The 14,903-nt window shown below is 40.1% G+C and overlaps 2 protein-coding genes and 1 non-coding gene across 42 annotated transcripts in view; 2 read left to right on the top strand and 1 right to left on the bottom strand.

Moving 5' to 3' along the window:
* Raph1 (Ras association (RalGDS/AF-6) and pleckstrin homology domains 1) overlaps nucleotides 1–10,267 on the top strand; it is a 186,086-nt gene extending 175,819 nt beyond the window's left edge. Inside the window, exon 16 of the mRNA XM_074071466.1 lies at nucleotides 10,124–10,267. Coding sequence (XP_073927567.1) covers nucleotides 10,124–10,252 — 129 coding nt within the window. The 3' untranslated portion in view covers nucleotides 10,253–10,267. The remainder of the gene's footprint in view (nucleotides 1–10,123) is intronic.
* Abi2 (abl interactor 2) overlaps nucleotides 1–11,217 on the bottom strand; it is an 84,083-nt gene extending 72,866 nt beyond the window's left edge. For 12 of the 40 annotated variants that reach the window (XM_074071469.1, XM_074071473.1, XM_074071476.1 and 9 more), the window contains exon 1: nucleotides 10,872–11,216. In XM_074071469.1, coding sequence (XP_073927570.1) covers nucleotides 10,872–10,988 — 117 coding nt within the window. In that variant the 5' untranslated portion in view covers nucleotides 10,989–11,216. Of the gene's footprint in view, nucleotides 1–10,871 lie in introns of all 40 variants that reach the window. The other 28 variants (XM_074071472.1, XM_074071489.1, XM_074071495.1 and 25 more) reach the window with 5 other exon arrangements.
* Nucleotides 2,401–2,507, top strand: LOC141422801 (U6 spliceosomal RNA). Its single transcript, XR_012447525.1, has one exon. It is a non-coding gene; the product is annotated as a U6 spliceosomal RNA (small nuclear RNA).
* Nucleotides 11,218–14,903: the final 3,686 nt, after the last annotated feature.

Below are 14,903 nucleotides of genomic sequence, written 5' to 3'. Positions count from 1 at the left end.
TGGGGCAGGATCACATCCATGAGATGCGATTGAGAGCAGGAATGATGGAATGAAGCTGTTACACAATGGCACAAATACTAGCTTCAGAGAATAAGGCACAAATAAATAACCAAGTGGATATGACAGTATGGCTTTGTGGCAGCTGTTCACAAACCTCTCATGATCTCTTATTCCAAGAGGACCACAAGGTGCTCTGCCAAGACTCAGATCAGTTGCCATCAAGTCCTGCCCATGTGGTCCATGTAGATACATGCAATGTTACCAGAGTACAATCGTGGAAGGAGCCATTCCCTTAAATTTACTTAAGAGATACAAAGACATATGTCTCACCAGCACCTATATGCAAATATTTATAGCTGTATTCATCATCAGTTAACACCAGAAATCCATCAAATGATGAATAAACAAATTGTGATGCTGGGCACCAGTGGCTCATGCCTGTAATCCTAGCTACTCAGGAGAAAGAGATCAAAAGGATCATGGTTTGAAGCCAGCCAGGGCAAATAGTTCACGAAACCCTATCTCGAAAAAACCCATTACAAAAAAGGTCTGGAGGAGCAGCTCAAGGTGTAGGCCCTGAGTTCAAACCCAAGTACCGAAACAAAAAAAAAGCAAAAAAAATTCTTCCACACACTGGAATATCACTTAGCAATACAAACAGAATGAACTACTGACACATTCAACACTAATAATTTTCAGATGCCAAACACAAAAGACTACATACTCTATAATTCTATTTAGATGGTTTTGTGAAAAAGGCAAAAACTATAGGCACAGAAAACATCAGTGTTTGCCAAAGGATGGGAGTGGAAGGAGGGGACTGACTGACTACAAAAGATACAAAGAAAATTTTGTACTGTGATAGTAAAATGATTGTGTAAGGGTTGCTTTTTGTGGGTGATGGGAGTTGGATCAAGGCTTCATGCATGGTAGGGAAGCACTCTCCCACTGAGCCAGCCCCCGACTGTGTAAGTTTATCAAAATCCATAGACCTTTATACCACAAAAGGCTGATTTTTTACTATAAAATGTATTAAACTTCAATAAACATGACTTTAGAAATCAAATGAAAAAAATTCATGGACTGGGGCATGCTCAAGTGGAAGAGTGCCTGCCAAGCAAGCTCAAGGCCCTCAGTTCAAACCCTAGTACTGCCAAAAAAAAAAAAAAAATCATGTTGTAAATGATTCCGTGCAACAGTTTTGTCATCCAAAATTTCTGCATCAAAGTAGATGTAAACATCACTCAAAATATATAACAGAAAAACCTGGTAGTTTTCAGTAGTTTCAGTTCATACATAAATAACTTAGTACATAAGCTTTAGTACATTCCAGTATGTATTTCTGATGTTCAACAACTACTGAATGAATGTCTATCAACATTCTGTGGCTTAGTGGAAGATATTAAAATGCCTCTAGAAGGTTTATATCTTTATTTTTTTTTTCATTTTTCTTTTATTATTCATATGTGCATACAAGGCTTGGTTCATTTCTCCCCCCTGCCCCCACCCCCTCCCGGTACCCACTCCGCCCCCTCCCAGTTTTATATCTTTAAAATACAATGTGCTGTCCCTCATGAGACTGCATGAATCCAATCTACTAACCAGTCCCACAGAAATTCAATCATTAATAAAAAGTCTACATATAACCTAATTTTCAGGATATTTCCATTCATCCACCAAAAGATTGTATTTACACTCAATGTCAAAGCACGCTGTTAAATTTCCTGCACTTGAAGAAGAAAATTCATCATCATCATCCACTTCCACCACCACCATCAAAGGGCCCTAAAGCTCAGCAATATCTCCACTAGGTCTGAGGGCATGGCTCAAGTGGTAGAGCCCTTGCCTAGCAAGCAGAAGACCCTGGATTCAATCCCCAGTCTGGAAGGGGGGGAGGCGGGAGGGGGGGCTGGTCTAAACTACTGAACTACTCATACTAAGTAAATTAACTTCACTTATAAACTATTCTCTAGAAGAGAAGCAAAGACCCTGAAAAAAAGAAACCTACCACACATTAATCATACCAGTTTAAAAAATGTAAATTGAAAACTTAAGAATTGTTTTTGCAAAGGAACAATTTTGTGCCCTCACCAAAACATGGTGCGTTCAGAAACCCTGGGAAGTGCAGAAATGACAAAAGTTTAAAAAGAACAACAGGTGCTCAGAGTACAATTGAACCTGTTTTCATAACTTGTCAAAGGTCTTGATACTGACTGGCTTGTCAGTGAAAACCCATTCACCAAATGTTTCAGTTGGAAAGTCAGGACTAGTTCTTGGGGGATGATAAACCTTGATTAAGTACAAATGAGTCACCTCAATCTAGGAGAATTTGCTCTCCCTAATTCAGCCTGATGTCTACCTATTCAGTTCACTCTCTCTGTGGATGTAAAAATCACAGGAGTGCTTGCTTCAGCAGCACATATACTAAAATTGGAACAATACAGAGAAGATTAGCATGGCCCCTGAGCAAGGATAACATGCAAATTCGTGAAGATTCCACATTTAAAAAAATAAATCACAGGAAAGGGACTGGTGGAGTGGCTCAAGTGGTAGAGCACCTGCCTAGCAAGCATGAGGTCCTTAGTTCAAAGCCCCTGTACCGCCAAAAAAATCACAGGAAAGGATGTAAATATCAGTCCTGACATTTCTACTCTGGAATGACTTCCTTTCTCTCCTGTGTGGGGCAGGGAAGGGCAGTACCAGGTTTGAAATCAGGGCTTCAAACTTGCAAGAAAGGTGCTCTACTGCTTGAGCCACAACTCTAGCCATCCATCACTCTTACATACTTTTACTATTCCTTCATGTGTTGGACAGAACTGGAGATCATCGTGTTAAGCAATGTAAGCCAAGTTCAGAAAGGTCACATGTTTTCTCTCATATGTGGAAGACATCCCAAAGACAAACACAGATACAAATACAAAGATATCATACATACATATATAAATACATACACAGAACATTTTTAATAGTGACACTGTTTGAGGGGAATATACAGGGAGGAGGGAAAGGAAAAGAAAATGACAGTGACTAATATTGAAAATACACAGCATCTATGTAAAAAGATGGTATAATGAAAGCTGCCGAATAATGGGGGGTGGGGAAAAAGGGTAAGGGAGAAAATAGAGGGGATTAACCTGACTCACAGGTGAAATACCATGGAGAAATCCTTTAAAACAATGAATATACACTTTAAAAACATGAAAAATAGGAATGTGAAACAGTTCCTGTTAGTGAGTACTAGTGGGTGATAAAAGGGTGAATGGAAGAGGGTAAAGGAGGGTGAATATGTTCAATGTACTGGATATACTTACATGAAAATAAAATGATGAAACCTGTTAAAATGTTCTAAGAAGGGGGTTGAGAGAAAATGATGGTGGAGTGAACCTAACCAAGGCACACTGCCAGCATAAATGGAAATATCAATAAAAACCCCCTGTATAACTAATATATGCTAATAAAAATGTTAAAAGAACAAAATAAACTGGGCACCAATGGCTCACACCTGTAATCCTAGCTACTTGGGAGGCTGAAATAAACTACTTGGGAAGCTGAGATCAGAAGGATCGTAGTTAGAGGCCAGCCCAGGCAAATAGTTCAAAAGACCCCATCTCCAAAATAATCAGAGCAAAATGGACTGGAGGTGTGGCTCAAGCAGTAGAGCCCCTGCACTGCAAACAGGAAGCCCTACATTCAAACCTCACTCCCACCAAAAAAGGGGGGCAGGAGGCTAGGGGTATAGTTCAGCAGTAGTAGAGCATGCCTGACATACATTAGGCCCTGAGTTCCATATGCAGCACCACCCACACAAAGTATGACCTATTAATTAGCTAGCTTTGATTTACTTTACTCCTACTAGACTTCATAATACCATGTCACATTTAAGAGAATCCATATAATGTTTCTAATCTGATTTCTTTATAATTCTTATATAAGAATTTGCCTAGGTTCATGTCTAACTCCCTAGTCCAATGCTATTTTCACTCTGTAGCCATGATTTCAATTTTTAAAATATTATTTGCTTTACTTATTCAAAATTATGATTTCCTTTTGGTTTCAACTTATCCTCTAAGGAAGAATTTTTCTTATTCTTTTTTTCCCAATGCTGGCAATCAAACCCAGGGTCCCATTAATGGTCATCTCTTTCTTTCTTTTTTTTTGGTACTGGGGTTTGGATGCAGGGTCTCAGGCTTGCTAGGCAGGCACTCTACCACTTGAACCACATATGTAGCCCCTTTAATGGTTATTTCTAAAAGAAGAATTTAAACAAAGTCCTCCTAAGACAGAAAGAACTGCTAAGTTAGTATGATATGCTGAGACAAATAGGATACTAGGCTCCTAAAAAAAACACCTGAAAAGAGATGCTCCACTGCCAGGCCCTGGTGGCTCACACCTGTAAGCTTAGCTACTTGGGAGGCTGAGATCAGGAGGATCATGGTTTGAGGCCAGCCCAGGCAAATAGTTCAAGAGACCCTATTTCCAAGATAAGCAGAGCAAAATGGACTGGAGGTGTGGCTCAAGCAACAGAGTGTCTACTCTGCAAGTGCAAAGCACTAGTTCAAATTCCAGTTCAAACAAAAAAACGAGAAAAACTTTCTTAACCAAGCATGGTGATATACACCTGAAATTCCAGCACTTGGGAGACTGATGCAGGAGAATTTGAGGCCAGCCTAGCCTACACAGTGAGATCTGTCTCAAAAAGAAAGAAGCAAAGAAAAGAAGAAATTTCCTTTTTTTTTAAAAAAGTTTTTTTCATGGATATAAAAGGTAAAATAGGATATTTACCCATTTCTACAAAAATAGTTTTATTTGTCAAAAAGATTTAAAAATAAAAATACCAAATAAATATTAAAGATGAGTGGATAATTTCTTCATTAATATTAGTGTTTTCCAATGATTTCTCAAAAATAAATATATATTCTAACGGTTTCTTATTAAGAAAAAAATTGAATCATTACATCACTTATAAAATTCATAGTAAGCCACAATTCTATTTTATCCCCTTATAAGCTTTTTGTAGAGTTTTTAAAGAACTCGGGGAATATCCATAATAATAATGAAGGAAAAGAAAGCTACTAATGATGTATTGTTCAAGAACAGAAATTTTCAGATAAAATTTTAAAGTAAACTTAATTTTTTTTTAGTAAATCCATGTTATGGGATGATTCCGCTCTTTTTTTTTTTTTCATTTTTCTTTTATTATTCATATGTGCATACAAGGCTTGGTTCATTTCTCCCCCCTGCCCCCACCCCCTCCCTTACCACCCACTCCACCCCCTCCCGCTCCCACCCCTCAATACCCAGCAGAAACTATTTTGCCCTTATCTCTAATTTTGTTGTAGAGACAGTATAAGCAATAATAGGAAGGAACAAGGGTTTTTGCTGGTTGAGATAAGGATAGCTATACAGGGCATTGACTCACATTGATTTCCTGTGCGTGTGTGTTACCTTCTAGGTTAATTCTTTTTGATCTAACCTTTTCTCTAGTTCCTGGTCCCCTTTTCCTATTGGCCTCAGTTGCTTTAAGGTATCTGCTTTAGTTTCTCTGCATTAAGGGCAACAAATGCTAGCTAGTTTTTTAGGTGTCTTACCTATCCTCACCCCTCCCTTGTGTGCTCTCGCTTTTATCATGTGCTCATAGTCCAATCCACTTGTTGTGTTTGCCCTTGATCTAATGTCCACATATGAGGGAGAACATACGATTTTTGGTCTTTTGAGCCAGGCTAACCTCACTCAGAATGATGTTCTCCAATTCCAACAACAGACAATGGGATTTTACTGTATACGTGAACTACCACAAGAAGCAATAACTTTCTTTTAGCTAACAAAAAAAAAAATGTAAACATGAACAAGTTGGTTTTTCAGATTTAGTCTGGGAAGGTAACAAACACAACTTATTTAAAACATTGCAGTGACTCATTTTACAAAATCCTAAAAAAAAGTAGATTACAAATTAATCAAAACAAAATTTTAATTCCCAAATATTTTCTAATAGATTAGGCATTCATTTATAATAAATGAAAAAATGAAGCAAAGGTCTTACATGTATTTCAAAAAGTCTTTACCTATTACTAAATAATTTTTGCCAGCAAGAAATATGCCAGGCACCAGTAGCTCATGCCTGCAATCCTAGCTACTCAGGAGGCAGACATCAGGAAGATCACAGTTCGAAGCCAGACCAGGCAAAAAGTTTGAACCCCACCCCCCCACCCCAATCTTGAAAAACCCTTCACAAAAAAACAGAGCTGGTAGAGTGGCTCAAGGAGAAAGCCCTGAGTTCCAGCAGGGCCAAAAAAAAAAAACGAAAAAAAGAAATGACCCAGCAAATATCAACAAATTTTAGGCACAATTTTTATCATCACATTTACAAAATCAGCATTGTCTATCGTGCTTTCTAGAAGAAGAATAAAAAATTGTCTAAATATTACTAAAGATGATCTTTCTCTTACATTCCTTCATATCTTTGAATAAATTTGGATAACATGCTCACTCTGAGTAAGTGAACTGGATTACAATGACAAGGTTAACACGCAGTTTACATTTGTTCAGACTAACATTCACGAAAAACAGTGGAAATGAAATATAAGGAAAATATCTCATTTTATAACTTACCAGCAAAACTAGGGTAAAATAAAGCATCATTGACTATTAATGTAAAAACTCGTTGTATTCATAAGTCACACAATAAAATACAAAACGTCTATGATTTTTTAAATGATAAATAGATATTATTAAAGATGATCTTTAAATTTCTAAAGTTAACTGCATTAGTAATCTGGGAAACAGCTATCTACAAAGCTGCTCTATCTGTAGATTCTGTGTGTATTTAGTGCAGGCATTATCTGATCACTCCTAATACCAGTGGTATTTCTGGAGGATAACTTTCTAAGACAGAGATAATTTAAACAAGAATAGAAGTGTTTTCAGGTGAAAAAATCATTTCCCTTCCTTTTCTCAATGTTCACACTAAATATAATCCACATTTTGGGATATTCTTATTTACCAGAGAGTTTTTTCTTTTTTTTTTTTTTTTAATATTCCTAGGCATAAAATCAGCTTCTTCACACAGTAAAAATATTTATTAAATCTGGTCAATAAACTTTTCTTTTTAGTACTTTACAAGCAAGTTACATTTCTTTTTTTTTTTTTAATTTTTATTTTATTCGTATGTGCATACAATGTTTGGGTCATTTCTTCCCCCTCCGTTCTCCTTCACTACCTGGTAGAAACTATTTTGCCCTTATCTCTAATTTTGTTAAAGAGAGAGTATAAGCAATAATAGGAAGGACCAAGGGTTTTTGCTAGTTGAGATAAAGATAGCTATACAGGGAGTTGACTTGCATTGATTTCCTGTGCATGTGTGTTACTTTCTAAGTTAATTCTTCTCGAACTAACCTTTTCTCTAGTTCCTGGTCCCCTTCTCCTATTGGCCTCAGTTGCTTTAAAGTATCTGCTTTAGTTTCTCTGCGTTGAGGGCAACAAATGCTATCTAGTTTTTTAGGTGTCTTACCTATCCTCATACCTCCCTTGTGTGCTCTCACTTTATCATGTGATCAAAGTCCAGTCCCCTTGTTGTGTCTGCCCTTGATCTAATGTCTGCATATGAGGGAGAACATACGATTTTTGGTCTTTTGGGCCAGGCTAACCTCACTCAAAATGATGTTCTCCAATTCCATCCATTTACCTGCAAATGATAACATTTCGTTCTTCTTCATGGCTGCATAAAATTCCTTTGTGTATAGATACCACATTTTCTTAACCCATTCATCAATAGTGGGGCATCTTGGCTGTTTCCATAACTGCAAGTTACATTTCAATACTATAAAATGAGTGCTGAGTTAGTTAACTCAAGCTTGTGGCTAAGTAAGCACGATGCCATAAGAAAGGCTAACGGACCATTTGATCACTGATCCTGCCAATTAACTTTCATCTACTACAGGTCATGGGCAGTATCAAAACCTCTGCTGGTCAGTTCTTCAGTCCCAAGAAGAGCCAGAGAGAGATGAACCAATGTGGGTTATAATACACATGTGCATGGAAGGAACGCTAGACATCTTTCTGTATAGCTATCTTTATCTCAAACTAGCAAAAATGCTATGACTTTGTTATTATCTCTTATGTTTTCTCATCAACAAAATTGGAGATGAAGAGAGCAAAACAGGTTCTGCCTGGGGGTGGGGGATAGTGGCTGGGAGGAGAGGTGGAGGAGGGCAGGGGGGAGAGGTGGCTCAAACAATGTATACACATATGAACAAATGTAAAAACAATTTTAAAAAAGGACAAAAAAGAAAGCCAGTGAAATGTACTGCTGATTCAGCACAGATCCAGTATCACCATATTCTGTTTATCAAAATGTTGCTGCAAAGAACTCGTGTAAGAGCTATCATCCCGGGAAAGCTCAGCAGTAATATATCTACTGTGTCCTAAAACAGATGATAACCAAAGAGATAAAAGTGTAAAATCTACTTCAGATGCTAAACTGAAGAAATAATTTAAAATCAAAATCTATTTCCAGTAAACCAATGTTTACACTTTAAATTTTAAAATGCCATTCACGGACTAGAAGTGTACCTTCAGTAGCAGTGTGTGCTTAGCACCCGCTAAGGCATGGTTCAATCCCCAGCACCAAAAATAAACAAACATGCCAACACACTAAATTTTTATTCCCACTGCTAAAAGTGTTACCAATGACAGTAAAATTCTTATCTTTTCAACTGGAATAAATATATAAAATATAGGACTACTGTTGATCCCTTTAACTTCTTAGCTTTACTAATCCATATACTTTTACGTTTATGCAGCAATTCCAATCTAACACGAAGTATACCTCCAAACTACAATAAAATGCATCTTCCAAAGACAGACAAATCTGTTCCTTTTTATTAATTCTTGTTAACAACTGCAATCCGGACACTTTTCCATCCCCAATTTCCCTTCTGACTTACAACTCTTTCCCATATGTCACAGACAGCAATGGAGTTCACATTTCAGTCCTTTAGGATTTGCTTCCAATTCCCTGAGGATAAAAAACAGCTTCCTCCAGTCCTTTCCACCCACAACTCACTATACAGCACAAGTTAACCATGCTTAGCTTTACTCCTCAATATCCACCAGGAAATTAGTTCTAGGACCCTCACAGATAACAAAATCTTTAGATGTTTAAGTTTCTTACATAAGATGGCATGTAACCTGCCACACACCCTCCCCTATCCTTTCAATCATCTGTAAATTACTTATATAATGCAACCTAAATGCTAGGCAAGTATTTGTTATACGGTATCATTTAGGGAAAAACAAGGAAAGAGCCTCTGAGTGTTTAGTACAGAGGCAGGTTTTTTCCAAATATTTTCAATCCACAGTTGATTGACTCCACCAACATGGAGGGCTGGCTGTATATGGTAGTGATTTGCTCACACATCAGCTTCTTGCAATAACTACACTAGGAAACTCTAAAGACACTACGTGTGTACCATCAACCCTTGGCACAGTTACGGACCAAGACTTTCCAATACATTTGATGAAAAACCGAGCAAATGAACCTTTGAGTCTTTCTTAGGACATCCAGTATTAGCAAAAGTACCCTACAAATAGGAACATTCGATTTTTTTTCTGTTTATTAATCTTTGACCCATGACACATTCTCTTCTTACTGAACATCTTTCGACTGCCTCTTTAGAGAGAAATAGTTTACTACGCCTGGTTTATTCTCCAACACAAAATGTTCCCTATCGAATAATACAGTTTAGTATATATGTAATCAAAATTTCATTAACCATGCGGTCCTCACAAAATTTTGGAACCAATAAATTGTAACACGTATTTAAAAATTTCTACTAAGATTTGAGAATAGTTTCCAATATAGCCCATGTTGAGAAGGGTGCCTGGAGAGATGGAAGTGGGAACAAGAAAATAAAAGACCATGAAGAAATACTTGGGCTTACTGCTTCTATTTCCACTCTTAGCCAAAGAGAATTTAAATGGGAAAGGGAAAAAAAATTGAAAGCAGAACCTGTAATTCAGAGTAAACCGTAAGGCAAACAAAAGATGCTGAATTTGCAAATCGTGCGTTTTAACCTGCCATCTATCCTTTCAAGTAATAAGGATTTTTTTTTTTTTAATCCACAAGATCGGATGCTTCCCCCAGGACCAGCTGGACCTCATCTCGCCAACACTGCCCCGCCCCGCCTACACACTACCGCTCCGCTCCCACAGATCCCAGTACGAAGCAACCACCACGGGAAAAATCACACCATGAGGATGGCTTTCCTAATTCTCTCTGCAAACACTTGTTTTCCCCACAGGGAGATTACCTATTCTAGCGGGACTGGGAGGGGGCGGAGGGAGGGACGCCCGTTATCATGCAGCCTCCCAATCTACAGAGGGAGAAAAATGGCATTAAATTCCACCAAGGGACAACTGCTCTCCAGTCTGAAATAAACGCAAAGGTTCTTCTGAGTCATTCACAGAATGGGAAATCGAGGCACCTTACTTTGCAGTAACAGAGCCCCTTAAAAATCTCCTGGCGTTTTGGGGAGGGGTAGCCCCTCAACCCACCCCCCCACACACACACACGCACCCTGAAGAGGATTCTATTAGACACAAAATGTCACTCTGTGCCTCACCGCCACCCCAACAGTGACAGGCAGGGAGCGCGGGGCCGGCCGCGGGCAGAGCGAGGAGGCGGGACGCGCGGCGGACGCAGCGGCCAGGACCCGCTCACGGCGTTTAAAGCGTTTTGAAGACATGTCTCCGCAGCCGCAGCCCTCCCCGGGCTCCCCACCCCCGCCAGCCCCGCGCCCTCAGCGGCTCGGGGTCCGCATGCATCCCTCGCCACCCCGACCCCTGACGCTCCAGGGCCGGGGAACGCGCCACACCTGGATGTAGTTGTTCTCGCAGTAGTCGGCCACCCGTTCCAGATTCGTGTAACTGTCGAAGAGGGCCCGGCGGCCCCCCGGGATTTCCTCCTCCAGCAGCATCTGCAGCTCCGCCATCTTCACATCCTCCGCCGCCTCCTCCTCATACAGCCCGCGGAGCTAGCGGCGGACGCAGCGCCGGGGTAACCCACGACTGGGAGAGGAGGAGCGAGCAGCAACCGCGGCGGTGACTCTAAAGGAGCGAGAAACACCCCCAGGGCGCGACAGGGGAGGGGGCCGTGGGGACGGAGGCGGGGCGCGAGCCGACGGACTGCGAGAACGGTCACCGCGGCGACGGACGGCCGGACGCGCGCACGCGCGCCCCCTTCGCTCCGCCCCCAAGCGCCAGAAAAAGATTCCCACTCTCGCCCGCGCCGCCCGCCCCTCCTCCACTTCCGGCGTCGCCTAGCGACGGCGCGGGCGGGGGTCGGGATGCGCGCCGCAGCTGGGCGCGCGTTGAACCCTGCGGCCCCACGCAGGCTTCGCAGCTTGGAAGTCCCGCAGCCGCCTTTGTTAGCCCGGCAGGAACGCGCCACCGCTCTCCGCCCGCTTCCCGCCGGCGTCCTCCACCCTTCTCTCGACCCCCTCCCGGAGGTCATCAGCCTGAAGAACTTCCCCAGGCCCTTCCGTGCTCCTGCCATCCCTAGTAAACGATCACACCTTTTCAGGACGGGCGGAAGGCTCAAAAAACTTCCTGTAGCGTTCACTGCCACCTAACTATTGCTCTCTCCATGTTGGGCCTCATCCTTTTTGTTACAAAGGAAATTGCAATTTCCTAATCCCAGATTCTGGGTTTTTTTGGTTTTTTTTACTTTAAGAAATAGGGTCTTGCTGTGTAGCCCAGTCAGGTCTCGAACTCACGATCCTTCCTGCCTCAGTCTCCTGAATACTGGGATTACAGACTTGCCCCCACTACGCGCAGTCTGGACCCCAGCTATCTAGGCGTGGCTCCAATATGATGCACTTCCTTCACCTCACTTTTTTTCCTTCGTTCAATCAGCATTTATGTTTCCTAAATGGTTTTGTTGGTGCTTGTTTCCTTCACAAATAGATAAAAGAAAATGAAACATTGAAAAATGTTAAATACTACAAAAATTCAAAGTAGATAATTCTTATCTTGCAGCGCTGTCATCTGTGCTTAATTTTCCAGGTATTGTCTTTTTTCCTAACTCTGACTACCCCACACTTGACAACTGCTGAGATAGTAAACCATGACCTTTATTTGTACTGTGGAGAGTCCAGCAGGGTACCAGTCCAGACAGGTGCAGCTGAGAAGAGGATCCATTGTTTCAACTCTAATTGCTCTGGTGATCTCCTGACCCTTCAACAGTGAATTTGCTTTTTCAGATGTTGAGAAAACTACATCATAACTCCCCCTCCAAATCATTAATCATTAATGCCATACCATTGTACATTATTGGAGCAAATTCTAATATTGGCTTTATGATACATTGGCAAAATATATGAGTTTTCGTTGTGGAACCAAAATTAAAGGATTTTAATTTAGTCCAGCTGGTTTTGTTCTTAACTACTTTAAACATCTGCATTACTGTGAATATTATCTAACTTGTGTGAGGAGCTTGTTAAAAATGAAAGGTAGGAGTTGCAACTCAGTGATGGGGTGTGCTTACCATGCATAAAACCTTGGATTCAGTCCCCACTAAAGAGAAAAAAAGAAGAGAGAGAGAAAGAGAGGGAGGGAGGAAGTTGCAAAATTACATCTTAAAGATTCATTAGATTGAGAACAGGAATGATGGAATGAGGTCTTTACATAAATGGCACATACACTTGCTTCAGGGAATAATCAAGTGAATATTAGATTAAGCAAACTCCTTTCAGACTGAACTTCAATAGACCAAAAATGTTGTTGAACATTTAAGAAGACTACTAGGTAAGTTAAATGCAGACAGACTCCTCCCCCACCATACTTATTCCCACTTACCATTCTTTCAACTATTCTTTCAACTACTACTTAGTAATTAGCCCAATAAACACAGTTCCCTGAGGGAAGATTCTAGTACTTTTTCTAATCAATTTGTGACAGCCTGTTTTACTCTTTGATTTCTTATCTAAAGATCAAAAGGTTAAACTCAGGTTACTAGTTCTCAGTGAGACTTGGAATCACCAGGAGAGCTTGCTAAAACAGATTGCTGGATCCCACTCCAAGAGTTTCAGGTTCATTTGATCTGGCCCAATTTACACTTCTTATAAGTTCACAGGTGATTTTTAGACTCTATTCTTATGGCTCTATGAAGGTCTAAAATTCCAATTGCTAGGCAGTTGGGAATCTCCACCAAGAAAGGTGTTTCTAACATTCAGAAGAATCTATAGATCCAGAGACATACACTTTTGTTGCCACCAAAATTGTTTAAGCAAAAAAGAAAACAACCACAAACTGTATAAAAGGGTACACAGTTATTAAGGATAGGACTGTGTAGTTTATGAAAATCCTCCACTAATTACCCATGAAAGCATCTGCTTTGCAAATGTGAAGCCCTGAGTTCAATCCCTAGTCCCTACAAAAAAGTATGTAATAAAAGTATCCTCAATGGGTGCCAGTGGCTCTCACCTGTAATCCTAGCTACTCAGGAGGTGGAGATCAAGAGGATCGCAGTTCAAAGCCAACCTGGGCAAATAGTTCCGTGAGACCCTATCTCGAAAAAATCCTTCACAAAAAAGGGCTGGTGGAGTGGCTCAAGGTGAAGTCCCTGAGTTCAACCCAGTACCAAAAAAAAAAATTTCATGTTAACAACTTTGGACCATGTGCTGGTAACTCACACCTGTAATCCTAACTCAGGAGGCAGAGATAAGGAGGATTGCAATTGGGAATAGTGAGAGAATATATAAGGAAAGAGGACTCAGGTTACTGGCTTGGGCATGTAGTAGTGGGGCAATTTACATGTAAATTAATCTTTAAGTAGTATATCATTCTTTTTGTCCCCTCAAAGTCTTCAAAAGGTATGGAGAAAATCAGGGAAATAATGAATAATTTCAGTAATAATGAATAATGAGCTAACGTGGATTCCTATTAGTTTGAGCCCCAGTAGCAGGAGGAGGAGGAACAGTTAAGGAAATAGACATCAGTCTGACACCCACACCTATAATCCTAGCTACTTGGGAGGCAGAGATCAGGAAGATCACCATTCAAGTCCAACCTGGGCAAACAGTTGAAAGGACCCTATCTCAAAAATACCCAACACACACACACAAAAAAAGGACTGGCAGAATGGTTCAAGTGGCAGAGTGCCTGCATAGCAAGTGAGAGCCCCTGAGTTTAAACCCCAGTGCCACAAAAAAAGAAACAAACAAACATCAAATATAAAGAAACAGTGAAGTTAAGAATTACACAATGGTCAGATTTCTTAAAATATTTTTCTTTTCCATTACAGTGTGGTAAATCACACTTCTGTTTACATTAGCTTTGAAAACACAGTAGGAGCCCCTTAGATACTAATAGTACCTCCTGCTGAGCACTCATGTAGTAACACCTTTTAAGGTTAATATCCATTTAATGAAACAACTCTTCCATACTTAAAAGATTCATTAAGAGTTTTTCATTTTGATGCACACCTGTAATCCCACCACTCAGGAGGCTGAGATAGGGATGAAGAGTTCAAGGCCAGCCTGGGCCTTGACCTCTCCAAAAAAAAAAAAAAATCAATGTAAACAAAAAGATTTAATGTAATCAATAATGAATGAAATACAATTAAAATAATGATAACATTTATCACCCAGATGACAAAGATTACAAAGAATGACAATACCAATCACACATCCTACTCATGATCTTGGTGTAACCTTTCTCAAAAGCATTTGTAAGTGTGCCATATATTATCTGAATGATGGAATGGGTTTTTTGCATTTACTCATCTTAATTTTTCTAAAACAAACATGGATTATTTTTCTATGAGTATAGTGAGACTTTTAGCTCCCCAAATCAGAGAGAATACTTTTGTTCTGTTTTGGTACTGGTGCTTGAATTCAGGGCCTACA

This window comes from Castor canadensis, chromosome 4 (genome assembly GCF_047511655.1).
Source record: "Castor canadensis chromosome 4, mCasCan1.hap1v2, whole genome shotgun sequence".
Taxonomy (NCBI): domain Eukaryota; kingdom Metazoa; phylum Chordata; class Mammalia; order Rodentia; family Castoridae; genus Castor; species Castor canadensis.
The sequence above is the reverse complement of the archived record's forward strand: the minus strand, read 5'-3'. Positions and strand labels throughout refer to the sequence as shown.